The sequence below is a fragment of the Euprymna scolopes genome, chromosome 23 (assembly GCF_053919585.1).
Source record: "Euprymna scolopes isolate OS-2025 chromosome 23, ASM5391958v1, whole genome shotgun sequence".
In the NCBI taxonomy this organism is placed as follows: Eukaryota; Metazoa; Mollusca; class Cephalopoda; order Sepiida; family Sepiolidae; genus Euprymna; species Euprymna scolopes.
This window is the reverse complement of record NC_136504.1, coordinates 57,174,465-57,197,568: the sequence shown is the minus strand read 5'-3', so window position 1 is coordinate 57,197,568 and position 23,104 is coordinate 57,174,465. Positions and strand designations below refer to the sequence as shown.

At 34.3% G+C, this 23,104-nt stretch overlaps 1 protein-coding gene across 1 annotated transcript in view; it reads right to left on the bottom strand.

Annotated features, from left to right (window-relative positions):
* Positions 1–862: 862 nt before the first annotated feature.
* Positions 863–23,104, bottom strand: part of LOC145245918 (uncharacterized) — a 39,886-nt gene continuing 17,644 nt past the window's right edge. The window contains exons 5-11 of the mRNA XM_080107660.1: positions 22,585–22,641; positions 20,802–20,843; positions 11,688–11,741; positions 9,944–9,991; positions 3,680–3,739; positions 3,138–3,218; positions 863–1,375 (exon numbers count right to left, since the gene is read on the bottom strand). Coding sequence (XP_079963786.1) covers positions 1,365–1,375; positions 3,138–3,218; positions 3,680–3,739; positions 9,944–9,991; positions 11,688–11,741; positions 20,802–20,843; positions 22,585–22,641 — 353 coding nt within the window. The 3' untranslated portion in view covers positions 863–1,364. The remainder of the gene's footprint in view (positions 1,376–3,137; positions 3,219–3,679; positions 3,740–9,943; positions 9,992–11,687; positions 11,742–20,801; positions 20,844–22,584; positions 22,642–23,104) is intronic.

The following is a 23,104-nucleotide window of genomic DNA, read 5'->3' as shown; positions in this document are numbered from 1 at the left end:
CAGTCGGTCGGTCCGTAACACATGTACCTTTTGTTTCTTTTTATGTTTATTATACCACTATTTATTGGTTTTCGGGGTTCCTGAATACGAAAATAACGTTTCAAATTCCCTAAATCAAATAATTTTTGTGATATAAAGTGGGGGATCGATCACTTTTCTGTATTAATTGAATGTAAAATGATTACCCGCTTTACAACCAGTCAGTCTCAAAGACATTCAAGTCATGCTCCAGATCATTAAAGTTGTTTTTGAAGGATTCCAGTTATTTATTAAGCATTCAATTCATACTTAAGTTCATTAAAGTCATTCTAAGTCATTTACTTTTTATTTAAGTCATTTCAGCCCATTTTTTGGTCATTTTAGTGTATTAAGAATTTCATGTCTATCCTACATTCACGCATTCATTCATTACACGAGAGCACGCGACTAATGGCTATCGGCCTTGTTTGTATCAGCTATATGTTTTGTTTCTATCGATGTTTCGTAATGAGTAAAATCCGGTGCCATCTTGAATACGTCGATTTTATATGAAATTTATTTGGGAAAGTGCCCGGAAATAAATGTCGTTGTTACAAAAGAGGGGTCGAGTTATTACTTGTCCTATGTTCCTTGCGAAGTAGCGAGCATACAACGTGTGTAAAGCATCTACGTGTGTAAAGGTGTGCAACGTTACATAAAGCCTTAAGATGAACCCTGCTAGGCTATCTGATATAATAGCGAAAATATAAAAAAACAAAGAAACATAAAACAAACACCATGTAATATCATTATTCGTGTTTATTAGGATTCAAAATCAGGACTATCTTAATAAAAAATAAGTATATATATATATATATATATATATATATATATATATATATATATATATATATATAATTTATTTCAAAATCTCAGGAATTGATCAATACTGCTCGATCTTTTTAATATAAAACAGTATAAGTTCCATTTCAAGCAATTCAATGAAAAAACATAAACAATTATATTTCTTGAACTCAATTTGCCGCCTCAAAATCTGTTGATATTAAAATATGAAAACGAGGCCACTAATAAGAATGACACAAGACTTAGTCAAACTGCCAAACGGTATTGTTTTTATTACGGTTCTTTGGTGAAATAATTATCGAATATGCCTTTTATACTTCGTTAATGCTTTCAAGCCAAATTAGGTAAAAAATAATGTCGTCAGTTCTCTGGCCGGTGTTAACAATCTTCCAATATAGTCCTGTTGTTATTTTGCTTCCTAAAGTAAGATTTTTGTTTTAAACTCGAAATGACTGATTCCCGAAATACACTTTTGAATGAAGATTTTTGTTAATATCATCTCATTTCGTCTTGTTCATTCACCAGTCTGTTCTCGTCTCTGTTTAATATTTAACTGAAATCAGAGAAAAAAGAAAACATTAAAATATACATTAGCATACTAGGCGATATATACAGCGTTATCAATATAGTTAAACATAATTGTAATCAATTTTATGCAGTGGAACACCACCAAAGTAAGTGGAGATTATGTTAATTAGTATGAATATTGGTAAGGGTTACATAGTACATGTCTGGATAACCCAGCAGCAAACGGAAATACACCCAGCTTCAGATGGCGTGATTGAATTGGGGGGGGGGGGGGCAAGGTCAAAGGTTATTCCTAAACGTCTCTTGGAAATGTGGCATAGCGTATTTATGTAGCAACTTGAGGTAATTTAAAGAGTGCATACATTTTATTGGGACATCCTAAAATTGGATTCTGCATTTTTGGATTTTACCGTCATTGGATACTTTACCTTTCACCAGACTATCCATTCACGTGAAATCACATTTTTATTCACCCTATTCCCTCTGCTTCACTTTTTGTTATCAAGTAAGATCTATGATTTACTTGTAGTTTCATCAAATACTTTTGCAAGCAAATTCTGATCCCGCATTTTGCTAAATCCTACCCTCTGATGAGAAGGAAAGTATTTCTTTGAAACTCCGCGGATTAAGGATTATCCACTTATTTAGTTTTTCCTTTTTAAAATTAAATATATTTTTAACTCATTTCAAAGTGTTTTTAACTTGTTTTATTGACTATTTGTTCTTATATGTATATATATATATATACATATATATAAATATATATATATACATATATATACACATATATATGCATATATATACATATGTAGCATATAGTTTTTACATAATTAATCCTTATATATATATATATATATATATATATATATATATATATATATATATATATATATAAGGATTAATTATGTAAAAACTATATGCTACATAACGTCAAGGGTGTGAATTCCATAAAAAACGTTGATTTAATTCGAATAAAATAAAATACACATCAACTGTTTTTTCTTTTCTTCTTTTTTTTGCCATGATGTAAACTTCGAAAAAGAAAAGCGCACTTGATTTTCAACATACAACCGCTGAGATATAACGCGCGGCTCTTTACAAACAGAATTTTCTTTCTCCAAGTTTACATCATGAGAAAAAAAGAAGAAAAGCAAAAAACAAAAACAAAAAAAAAACCCCCGAAAAAACAACATACTGAAGATGGAGTTTAGCTCCGAAATATATTTATGTTATAAATTTAACAATAAGTAAAATATTTGTTTATTTTCCTAATATTACGTTGTGATTTGGCTTTCAAGCGCACTTGATGCGTATTTTATGTTATTATATGTGACATATTTCACAGATGTACCATGGTTTCATTGCAGTGATTATACCCAATTAAGTGCGTCAGGGGATATTTTTGTTAGTGTCTTTTGTGGCGTGTCCATTTTCTGTATAATGCCCTCACAATACTTCGAAATATTTAATAACCTTTGCATTCAATAAAAATAAAATCTCATGCCAATCAGCTAGTCATTAATATTTTCAGTATAATTAATTTTTGATATATTTATGATAAAAAGAATAAAATTAAATATTTACATGAGAATGAATTAGAAGTAAAAAGCTGTTATGTCGCTATTTATATTTACACGTGTTCTAATTTTCGAGCTCATACAACTATGAAAGAAATACTGATGTAATATAATACGCGACAACAAACAAAGAAGGTTTTCGCATCCTATGGGCTGACTTTTATTTAGAAAGAAAATTTAAAAAATTCACCACAGAAAACTGCGACTTACTTATTTGGTGATCAACATAAGTATTATAACCATAAATGTGGCTGACATCACCATGGTAACATTTTCGGCAGCATTTTAATCCTGGAAAACAAAACACGAACAATCAACTTCTTTATCCCGTTAGAAAATGTTACATACAACAGATACCTAGGTCGTTCCGAAAGTAATGCATCCTATTTCATTTAACTAAAATGAAAAGTTGAAGAGCTACAAGACGAAAGTAGTACCATAAAACAGGCGACCGTTTGTGCCACAGAATTTATTTTTTTTCTCCATAGTCATCGTCATTCTCAATGCACTTTTGTAACAATGCGATGGTGGCTGTTCATGGCCGTCCGGAGCTCACTTTGTCACTTGCATCTCTGTCACCACTCTGAAATCAGCGAACCCATCTCTTACCTATGCTGACATCATTTGCATTCCAGCTACTTGTCAAAGTACATGTTTTCTAAAGTTGGCCTACCCGACGAGCTAGTATTTTAATAAAATCACACAAATTCTCATGAAATAAATTAAAATAAAAAAGAGCAGAATATAATTACCATCTCCGCACTTCTTGTATGCTGGGAATTCATAACAGATTCTGTTTCCCATGCAAGCAACTGAAATAGATATTAATACATAAGTCATAAGAAATATTCTGAAAAAAAAATCCATAAAAAAACCCCTGAATATATGTAAAATATCACGGGGAAGGGGTTGCCAGTTTATTGTGTATACGTTTTTTAAGGCTATCTTAGAAACTGAGTGATATGTCAAATAATTCATATTATTATATAATAAATTCGATCAGTAACTTTGGTTTTGATAACTCGTATCATACAGGCAATCGGAAGAGCTACCCCCATCCCACAAACAGTCATAATACTTCATCCTGGCACCCACAGCATCGGGAACTTACTATAAAAAAATTTCCGATATTCAACACCAAAACTATTTACCGGAAAAGAAAACTGACATATATTATTGGTTCATCGACTTAGTTTTTTTATTGGAATTTCTTGAGATGAGTAATTTGTGTATTTATTTATTTGCGGACTGTTATCCTCATCTTCATAGTTTTTGTTTCACCACGTTTCGACCAATTCATCCTCTGACCTTCTTCAGGTGATTAACCGCCACGGGATAGGAATGTTGAGTCTCGTAACTCTATCCACAGCAATTACTGCCTTCCATGGTTGTTATTGTCTCATCACGTTCTGGCCAACTAAACCTCTGGCCGGATTTGGGTAGGATTGAAACCGCTATTTTCAGACTCGAACTGTAGAAATTCAACGCTTCTATCTACTGCGCCACGGACACAATCAAGGTTGGATTTTATGGTCTAAGTTTTCGTTCTTATCTGGTCTTCACCAGCAACTACAACTATGAAGATGAGGATAACGCTCCAAAAATAAATAAATACACAAATCTGACATCTATTTGATATAGCCCCAACCCAAACCCCAAAGCAAAGATAATGGAAACTTTTGCATACACCTTGCTGTGATTATGTAGACCGATTCGGGATACTGAAGCGAACATGGCTGCAACATGTTTTATCCTGTCTCTCATAAATCCCCATTTACATTATGGTGCCAGCCTGTGCGATAGTTAACCGGAGTATAAAAATGCTGCACGACCTCGTGTGCTTTCGGCATATATATATATATATATATATATATATATATATATATATATATATATATATATATATATATATATATATATATATATATAATATATATATATATATATAATATATATATATATATATAATATATATATATATATATATATAATATATATATATATATATATATATATAATGTATATATATATATATATATATAATGTGTATATATATATATATATATATATATATGAGATATTTGTAATATTGAGGGAACTGTTAGGCACATGTGTTTCGAGAAAAAAATAACCAGCAGCCCCTTGTAAGTGTGAATGTTATGAAATATAATGAATTCATCGCCAAAGACACACACACACACACACACACACATACATACATACATACATACATACATACATACATACATACATACGTGGGTATAATAAAATTCTTGATGTTTTTCCTTTTTTTTTTTAAAAGAAACTTTGCCACTGATGATCTGGAGAAAAAGTATTGTGCGAATTCGTCTGGTCCAAATTCCATCAAATGATGCTTATGACGATAATGATGCTAATGATGTTACAAAGCACTTGGTAATTTGATCAATATCATTCATTAAGTTCTTTTTCAGTCACCCTCCACTCTATAATAAAGACCAAGATGTATCTATTTGTATGTACTTCCATTCCATCACACTAAATTTAGCGAGTGAAACACGTGATATTTCTAAGTCCTTATGTGAAACCATTTTACGTGTTGAGGGAAAGCGAGAAAGCAAATTGCAAGTCAGGTCAGCTCTCACCGCTTGAAATAAATTCGGAAAGAAATCCTCCATGTTATGAAAAAATTTCAACGGTTGGTGTTTTGTTCTAAAAAAATGCGAGTGTAAACAATATTGGAAAACGATTATTTTCCCGCCGTTTTTAACAGAGCATGTACGCTTGTATTTGTATATTTCTTCAACGTCTCTGCTACTTTCCGTCCGTATTTCTGGCCTTTGTGTTTCATCTTGGAAACTGTCCATAGATTAATGTCCAACACTGAAATGAATAAATAAAACAGAATTAACAGAAATCCACAATTTAAAAAATTTGAAAAAAAAAAAACAAAAAAAAAAAAAACAATAAACGAAAACAAAAATAAAACATTTTTTTAAAATTTAAATAATGAAACAATGAATAAAACAGAAAACTAATTTTGAAATGGGAGTGTGCATTTTTTCTGTTCTCCTCTTTAAACCCTCTTTTACACAAAAGACCTTTTGCTAGCCTCACTCAGCTGTATCATTATGTTTATGGTATGCAGCAAGAACCTGTCTGGCAACAGACACAGCAAAGAACCTCCCTCGCCTATGCTCACATGGTGTGTTTATAAATAAAAATGCAACAAGTCGTCGTAAACGAGAGCAAAAGCAATAATGTTTCAGCAATGTTCCTGTTGGACATTTTGGCAAAAAAATACTCACAAATCAACAAGACAACTGTATTAGTTGGAGTACTCTTTATTTGCTGTTATATTCATACTATTTTGGCCGATGTAACCTCAGACCTTCTTCAAGTGTATCTTTTCTAACTTAGGAACCTAATAGTTCTTTTTTGCGTATCTTTGAAGTGTGTGACCACAGAACGGTACCATAAATTCTTATGCAATCTATTACATTATGGCCGGGAAGCGGGACAGTACTACTGTCAAAGGAAAAGTAATGCGTCCCTTATCTCTCCTGGTCTCTGGGAAACCTTTGGGCATGGTTGAGAACCCATTTACCCCCTCCCCGTACTCGTCTCGATCAGGATAAGGTGAGGTCATGGAAAGCAGGTGATTGATGTAATACGGAAGTAAACAGAAATAATTCTGGTTTCATATTTCTTTGTGCTGAGCAGACGATCCCTCTGGGTACAATGGTCAGGAAAATCGCCCAGTATGAGCACTGCTCGGGCAGAAAGAAACTGCAAATAAAGCTATGGCAATACATCAAACTCTTTATTCAGGAAACACCATGAATAGGGTTCTAAATCAGAACATCATGGATGTAGGGATGAGAAGCATGGAATTAATGAATGCCTCGAGGGAGATAGATAGATGAAAAGCTTTAGCCGTCAACACCTGTACCAGACAGGACAAAACTTGATGATTGCATTATTGTTGTTTTTGACATTTTTCTCGTTACAAAAAACAAACAAACAAAAAAACAAAAACAAAACAAAAACAAAAAAAACTTCATACATTATATATCCCTCCCTAACTTAAATCAAAATAACTAAATGAAATTAAACGAATAATTAAAAACCAAAATAAAATTAACTACATATAAAAAACCTCTTTAACGACACGACAAAATTGCTCCTGACGATGATTAATGATCGAAAGCGCTAAGGAAAATAGCCGAACAAACAATTACTCCGCAACCTAATAGAGAACTTAGCAACAGAAACGAAAAAGAAGAAGAAAGAAAACCCTGTCATATTTGACTCCCCCCCTCTCTCTCTCTCTCTCTCTCTCTATATATATATATATATATATATATATATATATATATATATATATATATATATATATATATATATATATATATGCATGCGAAAGTGTTATAAATCTAATTTCTTTACACTGAAACGTTTAGAATAAAAGGACGAATATTTTAAATTTAGTTTTCGATAAATAGATTATTTTAATTGAAAGCAGAAAGAAATTATGCCACTATCATATAATGTAAAACATAATTGTCGAGTTTAGTTGTGTGTTCAAATGCAACACATTTTGTATTGGTAGTTTCGTAATTTTGAAAATGGCGTTCATCGCATTTTGCACTCGAACTCTTCAAATACTAGTTGTTTGGAATTTTTTTTACGAAGAATAAATTCCCCTACATCTCTTAGACCACTCTTTAATGCTAGAAGAGACCAGGAAAGTGTTATTCTATGCAGCTTTGGAGTTCAGTCGAGCATCTGCTATAAAAGTGATTTAAATATAAAGGATAAGCTATCCTTTAAAAGGCCACAGATATTTAATTAACTTTTATAGTAGACTAGAGGGGTACCCGGCGTTGCCCGGGTTTTTAGAGGCGTGCGTGTGTGTGTGTTTGCGGAGGAGGTAAAATGATTACAAAGCGAAGTAATAACCCTGTTTAAATATTTGGTATTTTTTTAGATTAGGTCTACCTCCACAATTTTCTTTTAAATGACGACTTATATAGGTTTTCGACTATGCTGAATACTGAAATCGCATTGAGATTTTGCCGAAAGAAGTAGTTATTGAGATATAAAATTTTTTTTATGCATTGTATTCTTTGGTGGCCATCTTTGTTACGCGCGTAGATTTGTTTATGGCGCGCGCACGTGCGTAATACAGACGGCCGCCAAAGAATACAATGCATAATACAACTTTTTATATCTCGATAACTACTTATTTCTGCAAAATTTCAATGCGATTTCCGTATTCAGCATAGTAAAAAACCTATAAGCGTCGTCATTTAAAAGAAAATTGTGGAGGTGGACATAATCTAAAAATTTACCAAATATTATAAAAAAAAAGCTAAAACTTCTAAAAAAAAACAAAAAAAAAAAAACGAACGTTCCAGCGGTGCCCAAGTGTTTCAAAAACAAAACAAAAAAAAGTTTGAGGGAGGAGAGGTCCGAACTCGAATACTTGAGGCGAAAGCGAAATAAAGAAAGGTTATGAATAAACTAAAAAGTGAATTAGGTCAAATATCAATCCCGCAGTCAAGTTTGTTTTGGTTTAGTGTCGCAACATGTCGTCCCCATAAAAAATAGGGGTGTCCATATGAAAGCAATTGCAACCCCATTGATCAAAAGCTGATTGCTTTCTGGACATTCCGGCGCGAAAGCCGAGAACACGCTGTTTGAATTTAATTTCACTTTATTTATACTAAAAAGCCGGACAAACAGGCGACACAGCGAAATAGCGCAATTTTTTATGGTCGATGTAAATAAATCTACACCCGACACGCGTTCCCAAATCCTAGATATCTAGGAGGTATACAAATACTTCTAAGCGATAGTAACCCCCCCCGAAAATTGCGGCGAAAAAAGCCTTTGCGAGACATACATAAAATTATCACACACATTTTGCCTTTTATATATATAGATGGTCGACTGAGCTCCAATCTCTTGTCCATGCCACTCCATAAAATATTCACAAAAAACAAACAAAAAAAATCGTCAAACTACAACTACAGCAAAAATTTCCTTTCTTATGTACTTAAAACTAAATCAAAACTTCCATGAACAAAGTTTCTTCGCAGGACCTTTCCACCCGTTGAATATATCATGCGGTTGTCTTCCAACTGACTTCAGCATAGACGTTTTCAAGTCTAATGTTGACAAATTCTTTTCGAGCTGCCGACTTGAATAATAAATTCCATCCATTGTTTTCAATGCTATTAAGATGTTGTTCACCGTAATTATTAACTTATTAACTTTTATTTTCGAGTGGCTTTTTGGTCTTGATAAGAGGTGACTCACTAATAAAAACTAGTATGGACGATTAGTCTAGAACAATTCTTCAAATAATAGGAGGATTCTAAATTGAAATTTCTGACCATGCGGATCTCTAACACTCGAGTGCGTTCATGATGCTTTTAAGACAACTAGACATTTTAGTCCGTTTAAACTGGGGAAAAGTTATAGCCCGTTGACTAAGAATGACTGCTTTGTGCCGAGCTAATGGTTGAATATGGTTTTATTTGTGTTCAATTTTACATTTAATACTATTTCAGCGAGATCGGTCCAGTAGTTTTCGATAAAACTTCTAGAGTAAATGTGGTATTGTTACGACAAATATCTATTAGCCCCTTTAAAACCTAACCGTACATCAAACGGATATCATGATGCTTAGTTCACAGCACCTTATCATAATAAAGATCTGTACAAAAACTCAGCCAGATCAGCATAGTAGTTTCCAAGAGCAAGTGGAACGGACAGACAAACAGATAGACAGACAAGCTAAAAGAAATATAATATAGATAATATAGATGTTAGAGAGGATAAACAATGCATGTAATTTGCTATTTAGAAAACTGTCTTGTAGATCCGTCTACTTAAATAATGAATTTCTCAGTTCGTTTCCAGTCCTATTAGTGTAATTAATCATCAGTTGATAATCTTATGAACCATTATCTTTGAGTTGTTTTTGGACCTTGATAAGCGATGTAAAAAAATCGTGGCACTTACCTCACCTTCCAATTTTATTGGTCTCCTGCACATTCCACGACAGCAGAGTTGACCTACAAATAGACATAAAATCGGCACAAGAATAAATTTGGATTTGCTACCTAACTATGTAATCTTGTATTACATGAAAATATTAGCGGGATCCATGGAAATTATCCTTCGTATATAATATATTCATGCAAGGTAAGCTGTCAAAAATGACCCCCCCCAAAAAAAAACGTAAAAAAAAGAAAACTCATAAAAACTACGGAAACGGTCGAAGGACAGCCTGAAGGTCTCTTTCAAGCAGTTTAATTTGTATACGAACCCGTGGGAAAACGTAGCCCAAGTCATAAAGAGGCTACAATTGCTGAATCTGCATGCATTAAAAAACGTGAGAGGATACGTACTATAAATAAACAAATAATAGATAAATCAGCACGTTAGCTACAGAATACATGTCTTACATGCAGGAGAATCTTGAGAGCTCGAATCGAACTGACAAATTATCTCCGGAAAAATTGCATCATCATGGTCATCTTCGCAGGCGATGGACGAACGTTATGATTTCTGCAGTGCTTAGAAATATTTCCATTCTACAGATGTCCGGCACGAACGCAGACCTCGCGATATTATTACACCATCTTTTATCAAACAGAAGCATACTTTTCTAAGTATTCCGATCAATGCAATTTCAAAATATATCTGATTATGGCTGTATATCGCCAAAACCCTTGTGAATTTTTGTGAGATATTTCCATTGTATGGACGTCCTGTGCAAACGCAGATCCCACAATATTATTGAATTTTTTTGGGGGGGCCAGAACATAAAGTAAACTTTGTATATTAGCTCAAAGGGCGATCAACTATTTAGTTTGAGCCTAACGTTCGATACAAAAGCTTCTTCAGATTAAACAAGTGAAGCATGCATGGTGCCCTGTGAGTGCACAGAGAACGAAGCTTAAAAAATGCCCCCCCTCCGTTTAGCCCCCAAAGTCTCCAGAGGACATCAAATCCAGGTTAAAATGAACAAACGGTGCAGTTTTAGGCCTTATCATATGTAAATTTGAGTTCTGCACAATGCAAAAAAAAAAAAAAAAAAAGAAATGACTAAGTCCATCATTTGCCCCCCCCCACACACACACATTTAACCCCAAAAGTCCCCAAGGCCTTAAAATATTTAAATTTGGGTTCAGCACCATGAAAAACTACTAAATAGAGATAGACAAAAAATTTTGGACAAATATAGTAAAATATTCCCAAAAAAAGAGTGTTTTTATTAGCCCTAAAAAAGCCCCTGGGGCACACCCAAGAGTTATCACGAAGTATAGATAAACAAAATTATATAGAAATCAGTTAGTTACAACATTTTAGAAAGTTTTATAAAAATCCAAGGCATCTTTTTTCTTTTTAATAAGCACAATGTTAGTCATTTTATCACGAAAGGCATCACTAGGGGTGAGGGCAACCGGAGTTTTCCCGGGAAATCCGGTCTGTTACTTTTTTACTCGCATAATGTTTAATGTTTGTGCAAAATTTCCAAAAATTCCAAGGTGTAGTTATTGAGAAAGGTGCGGACAGACGAACGGACGAGGGTGAATTTTAGGTCCGCCCTCCTTTTGTGGGGGACCAATAAACATTCGTAAAATGTGAACCGATAGAAAGTGGACAAAGGCAACTAGTACTTAATGATCTGATGATTGTCGGTTGACAGAGTGTATGTGTCTTCCCGATGGTTTAATATAACTGTTGCAAGTTACTTTTACTTACCACGTCGGCAATCTTTATCCTTCTTGCATGGCCTGTAGCGGAGTCTTCTTACATCTAAGGATATAAAAGAGATAGTTTTAGAAAATTCTCCTGTTTTAGATAAAAAAAAAAAGTTACATGATGGTATTTTTAACAGTAAAATAAAATTGTGATAATTCAACCCATTGACAACAATACACCAGTTTTTAATGATTTAAATGAATAAATTTGGGGCGATTGGATAGAAAGAGAAAACAATGGTGTTGTTGTTGAGCAGAAAAATACCTTCTGTTTAGTTTGGTAATAATAAACAGGCAGTAGAATAAGCCCCGACTGGAAGTCAGCAAAAAACGGTGTTAGACCAAAATAGGTTCTGGATATAAAATACTTTTCGTTACTTCCGGTTTAGGTTAAAAATAAAAATAAAAAATAAATAAAAAGAAAATAAAACAATGCAAAACAAAAGCATTCAAACAGTTTCTACGACTTTTTTTTTTCGGAAGAATTAGTATTTTAAGTCTTTTCTTTTTACGAATATAATTTCATTTTTAATCATAAAATATTTAGTAAAATTGTTTTAGATTAAAATATTTAACATTATTTAATTTATTTAGGAGATATAAGATAAAAAATGTAAACATTTTGTTTACAAAAAAGAATTACTAAGGGAGATCGTTTGATATTATTTCGAAAATATCATAAAATGTTTTCTTTTTTTAATACTAGAAATATTTAATAAAATTGTTAATAATAAAAATATTTAATACAGTTGATTTTAAAGAGAAATTCTACGACTTTTTAAAAAGCATAAATCTAATTAATGACGCCATCTCCTTAGCAATAATCCTACTGACGTATGTCCGACGCAAGAGAAACTATCGGAAGTAACGACTGAAATTACTTATGAAGTTTGATTATTATATGTTTTAATTAAAATCAATTTCATTAATTATTTTAATTAAAACCAGTTCTCCAAATTATACAATAAATATATGTTTATATAAGCATACATATAAAATTATTGAAATAAAAACAAATGAAATTATTTAAATCAAAATAACAAAATTTTAAACATTACAAAAAAAAAAACAAACAAAAACAAACAAACAAAAAAAAAGCAAACCAAAATACGTATACAATACATAATAAAAACGAAGGAACTGATTTGCCGTGTCACAGCTTCCGCTAGTGCTCCGCAGAAAATTAGAAAGTACGTTATCTGATTATAACCCGCTTTTAAATATATAAAAATATATTTAAAGAACAAGTTTTCCGAAACCAACAAATCATATAAACTATTTGAATACTTAGTTTTAATAAAAGAGCTTAAATTAAAAAAAAAAAAAAAAATGAGGACGTAAAAGGAAATATTTTGTATACGAAACATATTTTGGCTGAACACCGTTTTCGCTATTCCGTTATGGCGATTTTTTTTTACAAACGAGTCACCACTTATCAAGCCCCAAATGCCACTCGAGGATAAGGGTTAATGATTTTACAGTGGCCAAGGGAACCTATCCTACTAATCGTTAGTAGTGGAAATTTGGTAAAATGGATTCCTTAAGGGGATGGCTAATGAAGAATTTGTTGAAGTTGGACTTGTAGAAAACCATATTGTAGTCAGTTAACGGAACAGAGTTCCACAGGCGTGCAGTTCAAAGAAAGAAGTTTTGTTCTGGAATCTATGATTAGGGTTAGGTGCATATAAAGAGTGGGGAAAATTAGTGATAGTGGTTTCAACTAGAGTGTTTTTCGTGAAAGTCAGGACAGGGGGAACCATAGATGTGAGCTTAGACGAACACTTGCCATGAAAATAACGATAACGCAGAGATAGGATCGCAACGTCTCTTCTGTGGGAAAAAGGTTGCAGGGAAGAGAATTAAATCACTAATAATAAATACGAACGCGGCATGAATTAAAATATATTTAAGCGTATCTTACGACGGGGCAAGCATAGACGCCCACCGACAGTTATAAAGAGAGAGAGAGAGAGAGAGAGAGAGAGAGAGATTGAAGCCTACTAAATGGATTCTTCTTCTGAAATCCAGTAAGACTAAGAGAGAGAGAGAGAGAGAGAGAGAGAGAGAGAGAGAGGGAGAGAGAGAGGGGGGGATGAGGGAGAAATCAAGTGTTAACACCATGATTTTTACGATCTTTGACTGAATGAATATGAAACAAAAGAGATAATATAATTTTGAATATTAATAATTAACCTTTATTAATCAGTTTGATTACGAATGTCATAAGTATCTGCTCTTCAGATGCTGCACTTCTCAGTGGAGGAGAAATCCTTCACGACTGAGACAATTTTTAGTTTTTGTTACTTTTCTCCATGTTAAAAAGGACCCTGGTGTCTAACTTTGTCCCGTGGGGAGGCATTGTAAATAGGAACAGTACTAGTTAACTACATTTATTTAGTCTGTTATAAAATTTAACAGTAATTAATCATTTTCTTATAAATAATTGCGAAAATATTTACCGGTAAATTACGCATTTAACAATGGCGATTAGCTCAAGTAAGCCCAGACAGACAGTCACACACACACACACACACACACACACACACACACACACACACACACACACACATGTCAAATATATAAAAAAACAGAAAGAAACTGAGTAATACGCATGCGAGTATTATGTTTTTTTCTAAACAGATCACTTCTTATAAGTAAAAAATACTCGACTCAAGAGCGAAACCAAAACCTAAAGACGATAACGATTAGGCCAGCTTCCTAGGTCTTTAAAAAATCTTTTCAAACCTACTATTCTTAACACAAGAACGCTGTCATGTAAACGATTTAGGCATGCGCAGTCGTGAAACAGCTGACAAACTAATAAAAATCCAATGACACCCCTCCAAGTACAATTTTTTCAATTTTGACGAATTAGCCGCTGTCTTTTCCGGATGAAAACTGATTAAAAAGTTTTCAACATGTCTAAATACTTTATATATCAAGTTTCCAAGTCTATAGATGAAAACTTCGTTGAGTATATAAGTTGAGTTATCCTCACACACACATTCATACTTTTTTCGAATAATTTGTTAAAAAATTATTGATAGAGATGCAGTTGAACATCAGTCATTAGTATATATATATATATATATATATATATATATATATATATATATATATATATATATATATATATATGATTAGTTTTTTTTGGAAAAAGAAATCCATCAGAGTGCTCAATTAAAAGGAAAATCCAAAATGTAAGAGCGTATTTAGATTTTGTGTACAGAAAGTTGTTAGATGAGACAAATCATTGGTACCGTCGGTTTCAAACCCGATAATATGGACCGTTTAAGGTATACTTATCAAGCTCTCTTAAGCCAATATTCGTCTCCTATCGAATATTGGCCGAAGAGAGCTTGATAAGGATACCTTAAACGGTCCTTATAGTTTGAAACTGACGGTGCCAATGATTTTTCTCATCTAACAACTTTCTCTACACTATATATATATATATATATATATGTATATATATATATATATATATATATATATATATATATATATATATATATATATATGCACGTGCACTCATGGACAGTAGTCTGAATCTCACAGTATTAATGCTGGTATCCTTCAGGGTTCCATGCTTGACCCAACTCTCTTTCTGATGCTCATCAATGAAATGCCAAATCACATTCTTAGATCATTCATAGACATTTATGCAGACAACACTACCATCTATGGCAACATCTCAACGGCCGGGAACGACCAAGACCTCTCTGATTCTCTCGCCTCTGATCTTGAGCACGTGGTGCAACGAGGAAAAAGGTGGCTGGTTAATTTTAATGTATCGAAACCCAAGCTTCTCTCTTTCCATCATCAACGCTCTGATCCTTGTCTAACCTCAATTGCAATGAACGGCTCTCGTCTTGAAGATGCTCCATGTTTAGACAAGCTTCTTGGTCTGACCTTCACTCCTGATCTGAAAAATGGTTGGATGATTCTACAGCTCCAGTGAATATCTCACTGCCAATGCAATCTTCTACCTGTATGAGAGCCAAGTACGTCCTCGGATGGAGTACTATTGCCACATCTGGGCAGGAACTGCTTGGAGCACCCTATCTTGTATTGACAGAGTTCAAAACCGACTTCGTAATCTAGTAGGTGATAATCTTTTTTTTTCTCTGTAATCTCTCTGAAACAGAAGAGATGCTGCGGCTTGTCTCTGCTCTGTCGTTATTTTCACGACTAGTGTAAGATTGAGTTCCAATCTATGGTTCCCTCCGCGCCCAAATCGTTATCAACCCCACCCTTTCTATCGGTGCCTAAACTTAAACGTAGATTCCATAAACAAAGCTTCTTTCTTAGAACTACTTGCCTATGGAACTCTATTCCGCTGGTCTGCTTTCCAGCTGGCTATAATATTTTCGTCTTCAAGTCCAACGTAAACAAGTTTTTATTAAACCATCGTCTTAAATAACCTAATTATACCAAATTTCCACTATTAGCAATTACTACGCTATAATCTCAATGACTATCGTACACACATTAACCCTTATCCTCGAGTGACATCCGGGGCTTCACGTTTGGTGACTCCTTTGTAAAAATAAAAACAAACACCGAAATACTTATATGCCTGCGTATATGGTAGCAAATATCAAGTTAAGTAAGATTGTTTGTACATACGATTACTTGTTAATAGATTTCTTGAGTGATTACTGAAAAGAAAGAAAAGAATAAATAAAAATAAAGCGAGAAATGTATACATAAATAGATTTCAAAAATTCATACGGAACATGCATGGTTAATTATTAGTTCGTTATGTCATTATCGTGTTGACCGATCGGTTGTCGTTAGATCAAAGAAGCTATGTGACCTTTATCCTGATCAGTACTAAATGGGTGCTTATTTCGGAATACCAGACGCTGTATGTAGGAAGGCTCTCTGCGTATTCCGGCAGTATTTCCAGTCGTCTTGGACTTCTTCTTGCTACTAGATTCAAGCAATGCCGTTTCATGAAAGTTGTGATTAGGAATAGCGCAACGTGCTTCAGGAGTCCTAACTCTTTGGTAGCGCTTAGAGCGGCTGCTCCATCAACAGTTGTATAAGATCGGGATGTTTGTAGTGCCATGTCGCGCATGGAAAGGGACCTTGCACTCATCCCCGATGGGCTTTCCTGAGGCCACAGTCCTAGTTGAAGAAAGGTCAGCTAATGGTCTACTTGTGTTGCATGTCTGATACACTGCATAACCTCTTGTTCAGCCCCCCTTACCTAACTGAGACTCTTTAAAAATATGATGACAGTACAATAAAAAATAAGCTTAAACCAGGCCTTGGGACAAACAAATCTAACTTGCCTCCTTCCTTGAGGCTTGCATTCACTAACAATTTAGAACTAATTTATCTGATGTTGAAGCATTTCTCCTAACAAATACCCCGGATATCTTAGCACTAAGCGAAACTAACCTACTCTCCTCTATCCTCTCTAACTACTTTAACATGCCTGGCTATCCCACTCTGCCGTAAGGACTCTGACAGACATATTCACGGACTTGGAGTTTACATTCGTAACACCCTCCTCCTGACTAAAGAAACAAACCTAGAAACGGACGATCAAGCTTTTATATGCTTTAGACTAAACATACAACATAACATTAGCTACTTTTATTTTCTCTACCGCTCTCCCTCGACCCAGGACTGCACCATAATAAACAAAGTCTCTGACAGCATAGACACAGCACTCTCCCTCGACACTAGCGCACAAGTACATGTATTTGGTGACTTTAATGTTCACCACAAAAACTGGCTTGGATTCTCTACTCACACAGATGCAGCGGGTAGCGCAACAACACATAGCTTTGCTATATCTCACTCCTTATCACAAATGGTTACGTTTCCAACCAGTTTCCCTGACCAGCAAGAACAACACGCATCACTTCTAGATCTGTTTCTGACCACAGTTCCCGAGGATTGTATAACAAATGTTGACATCCCACTCGGGAATGCTGATCATGCAGTGATAATGGCCAAAATTGCCCTAAACTCTAGACCCAAAACTGAAGAGCCAGTGCTAAAAAAACGAGATATTATAAAAAGGCTGACTGGGAAGCCATCAGAGATCTTATCAGAGATACCCCATGGGGAAATATTTTTTCTCTTCCTGCTGGACTGCGCAAACGAGACCACTGAATGGTTCAAAACAGCAATGGAAGCACATGTTCCCATGCGGAAATTTTATAGCAATCCCCACTTTCCCCAATGGTTTACTTTTATTTGCGCGACTGCAATTGCTCAAAGGCAGCATGCATACCACAGATTTAACCGACATAAGTCCAGTTCAAACAGACATAAGTATATAGAAGCTAGAAGTAACGTTAAGAAAGAAATAGCGATAGCTAAGAGAGAATTTACTGAAACCACTAAAAAACGCATCGAAGCACAAATATTAGGAACTCGTGACTTCTGGAAAATCTACAACAGTGTAGTAAATAATGGGCAATCTACAATTCCCCCACTAACCAACAATCACGAGGTTGTCTGCTCAGCAACCGACAAGGCTAGTATGCTTGCCAGCCGGTTTGCTTCAAACTCCACATTGGACCCTTCCAACCACCCCCTGCCTGACTTTCCTTTGCAGACAGACGCCACGCTAGACGTTCTAATAATCACCCCTGCTCAGGTACATGCTATCATAAAAAATCTTGGCACTTCAAAAGGATGTGGACCTGATCTCATCCCAGCTGTGCTATTAAAAAAGTGCTTAGCCAAAGTATCTCCAGTTCTCTTCAAACTCTACAACAAATGCCTTAATGAATCATGCTTTCCGGGCTATTGGAAAACTGCTTCTGTGGTACCAGTATTCAAGATTTCTGGCGAAAGAACTGACCCAGCAAATTATCGCCTCATTAGCCTCCTCCCACGTTTCGCTCAAATATTTGAGACCATAATTAACCATGCTCTAGTCCGCCACCTTACAGATGCCAAACTTCTGACTGACAAACAATATGGATTTAGACAAGCCCGTTCCACAGCAGACATCCTCACTGTAATCTCTGAACGTATATACCATTCACTGGACAAAGCGGGGGAGGGCAGAGCGGTAGCTCTATATATATCTAAGGCTTTTGACAGGGTATGGCATGAGGGTCTCATCAGGAAAATTAAATCATACGGTATCACTGGTAGAATATTCAACATAATTAAATCCTTCTTAGATAAGAGAAAAATCCAGGTTGTCCTCGACGGTCATACATCTAAACAGTGTGATATAAATACGGGAGTGCCTCAGGGGTCTATCCTTCGACCTCTATTGTTCCTAATATTTATTAATGACCTCCCCGACCAAACTGCCTCTGAGATGGGTATATATGCTGATGACACCACACTCTATAACAGGCATGACAGGAAAACAAATGAACACATAACTAAAGAAATGGCAAAAACACTAGAGGATGACCTCCAATCTGTAGTGGAATGGGGACAAAAATGGATGGTCACATTCAATGCTGCCAAGACTAAACTGGTTTCCTTCAATAATTACAAGAAACCTTCTCTGCCACCAATAGCAATGGCCAGTGACTCCCTGTCTGAGAGTACGTCTTTCAAACTACTTGGCCTAACGTTCACAGGAAACATGTGTTGGAACAATTATATTGAAAACATTGCCAGGGCCGCTGCGAGGAAGGTAGGCTCTCTCTACCGTGCTAGAAAACTACTGACACCTGAAAGTATCCTGTACCTCTATAAGGCAACCATTCGCCCATGTATGGAGTATTGCTGTCACATTTGGGCTGGTGCATCTGCTGCTAGTCTCTCGCTCCTAGACAAAGTTCAAAAGAGAGTCACCAACCCGATAGGCCCTGAAATGGACTCTAGCTTCAGCCTCTGTTCCATTGACGAAACGTTGCATTCCTCTGCCTGTTCTACAAGTATTTTAATGGTGAATGCTCTGACGAACTGTAGATACTTGTGCCCCCACGACGTAGACACCCTCGACAAACCCAACCGGCAGCTAAATCCCACCGTCACACAGTAGAGATCCCTAGACGTAAAATATCTTTCTACTCTAGTAGTTTCTTCCCCAGAACCGCTAGACTCTGGAATTCCATTCTAGGTCCCTGCTTCCCCAACTGTACTGACATGCAGAAGTTCAAGTGTAACGTAAACCGACATCTTGCTTCCCAAATCCCAACATAGTGCCCCTGTAGTTGCTGACCCCGATAGTAGCCCCCTACACCACAGTGGCAATGGGCCTTGTTTAGAGTGAAAACGTAAAAAAATATATACATATACACTCGCAGCGAGCATCAACTGTTTTTATTTAATTTTTTGTTTACATCATCGTGGCTACGTTATATCCCGGACATCTCCAAACTTATAGATTGAATGGGTTGAGAACACCATATAAAATATTAAATAATTGTTTTTTATTTTTTTATTTGCAAGGGGAAAAGAACCGAAACAATAATATTTCATGACTATTAGCAAAAATATGCCCCTTCCCCAGCGACATTTTTCTGCCAATGTATATGACGACTAAACTACACTAATTTCCAAAATGAGGAGATAATGACTGGGAGGATGGTATCATAATCACAGAACACTACTCTATCAAAAAAAAAAAAAAAAAGCGGAGAGGTAATAACTTGGAATATAGTATTATAAGGAACGTACATATACATCGCTGACCCCCGAAACGCGGAGGTAATACTTGGGAAGATGACGTCATTGTTATTTAAATGCAACTTTAGAACATCAGTGCATCACAAATACAACAGGAACACAATGAATATTGTAAATATTTAGTAACATAGACCTTCTGCATTGGACAGTCAGCAATCTTTTGGGCATTCATTAAATTAGCCCGCGGCAATACTCTAGTTAAAAGAGCGTCCGACTTTTCCTTAATTTTTGTCCAAAGTTCTTCGGGGTATCATGACAGCAAAATAGGTTCTAAACGATTTCTCTACAAAAAAGGGAGATAATGTCTCGAGGATGACATCATGACAGCGAAAGAGATGCTGCACGACTCCACCCCGAAATAAACATTGAAAGATATTTTTTGAATGGATTAGCGAATGTAATATTCATTTACTTCAATCGTTTTCTGCACAGTAAAACAATTACTACTTTGTAATTATAGCATGCTAACATGGATGAGTGCTTACCTTACAGAGTTTTGAATGGCAACATCCTTTAAAGCACTCTGTCTTTGCTGAAAGATAAAGAAGGACAAACATGTTCAATAAAATATACGCAGAGTTTATATAAAACTAAAAATGTGTATATATTCATATATGTCTGTGGGTGAGAATATATGTACGTACAGTATCGCCAAAAAGAAACTGCACATCTGTCATTTTTCCAATAAACACACATTTAAGCCAAATTAAATGTAACTGCTTAAACAACCTATGCCTCATTTGATTCGCCGTTTATTCCTTTATAATTTTATCTGTTCATATTTGACTTTTAATTAATGTAAAAGAATAACTTAAAATTGAGAAACAAAAAAAAGAAAAAAAACAAACTATAATTTATCTGTTCATATTTGGAACATAGTAATCTTCTAGAATATAAATCTCACCTGTCTGTTTAAATGTATACATGTATGTCTGCCTAAAACTTTCGACAGAAGGGACATATTTTCACGAGATCAGTATAGTTTTGAAACTCGACCTTGTGGACGACAAATATCCAAAAATTAGCCTAAGGCATTAATTTCTTCACCCGCAACTTGGCATGTTTCTACAAGGAGGGTTGCTTTTTTCACCGATATTTTCGAAAGTCATCCCCTCTTTTCAATTGACTAGCTTTAATTTAAGCCTTCGCCACATTCGGTTTGGCGATGGACGTAACGGCAAAGACGTCACGTTTTTTCACTTTTTTCTTCACGATACGGGTTCTAGCCTGCTAGCCTACTACCACTGTTTTTTTTTTGCTCAACATACATCTCCAAACAACGCCGGGCACCCAGGCTAGTAAAATATAAATATAAGAAATATCTCAAATATAAATATAAGAAATAACTCAAAAGTCAAGTTTTCAAAGATTCTGGTCTACATTAAGTGTTCTCCAGTTTCCTACAAGGGAGAATGGGAGGATTTTGTAACATCTTGCAATATTACGTTATCTACTTAAGAGAAATTCAGCAGTTTCATTCTTTCTATGTAGAGCTCCTCTAGCTGAAAAACAAACATCATCGCAAATTTGATGTTAACTAGTACTTCATATACACAAACAGATTTTTAACAACGCATTCACAAAATACTTTATTGTAACGAACAAACTTTTCATTAATAATTCACGTAATTATTTTGTCCTAATTTTCACGAAAGAAATAATTTAATGAACATAATTTTGTCATTTAAATTATATACTAATCTAATATGTAATTAAGAGACAAAATTTTCTTCGCATCTTTTATGATTAATAGGAGAGCACATACAACTATGGTATTTAGTTTTGTTTCCATATAAAAATATGGTTATTAACCGACTATGTTCCTAAAGTTATTTTTTTCCAATCGATTTTATCGATTATATAATCCGGAACCATATTTTAATTTTACTTTATGCAAACATGTTCTATAATTTAATCGAATTTCAATCGATTGTATCGATTACATAATATATCCATATTTCTATTTACCTAAATATGTTCTTAAATTTTTTTTTATTTTAGTCGATTTTATCGATTATATACTATATTTGAATCTATATTTTAATTTTATTTTAGCCAAGTATATTGTTATTTTTCTACAATTTCCAATTGATTTAATTGATCACATACTATATTCGAATGTATATGTTTATTTTACTCTATTCAAATATATTGTTAAATTATTAACAACCGGTTTATTCTATGATAATAGAAATACTTCTGTAACACTATTATTAATAATAAATACAATTTGTTGCTTATGTTTAATTACCCAAATAAGAAAAGTTACTTACGCCAATAGCAATCTTTATTACTTCCACACTGGTTCTTCCATATACACGTTGGGCATACTGTAAAAGATTAGAAGAGATTAGAAGATTAAAAATATAATTTATGTAGAACAATATCTACATAGAAATGTAATCAACAGTAATTTTTGTTCTTATTCTGAAGAAATATCATGTTTAAATATATTTGATTGCAAATGTTTATCTACAGTACTATTTGTTTGGCCCATTTTTTTTTTTGCTTCCGAGTGTATACCTATTGAGCCTATTATATATCTACAGTACTATGGGCACTGTTCTTTAAAAAGTATTAATACATTTAATAATACATTAAACTAGACTCTGCTCTTTAGACTCAAGGTCTAATTCCCTCTCTAAATTATATATATATATATATATATATATATATATATATATATATATATATATATATATATATATATATATATATATATATATATATATACATGGATTTAAACAATGCAAAATAACATCTACGAAATTTAGTTGCTTTTTCCCTTTCTCT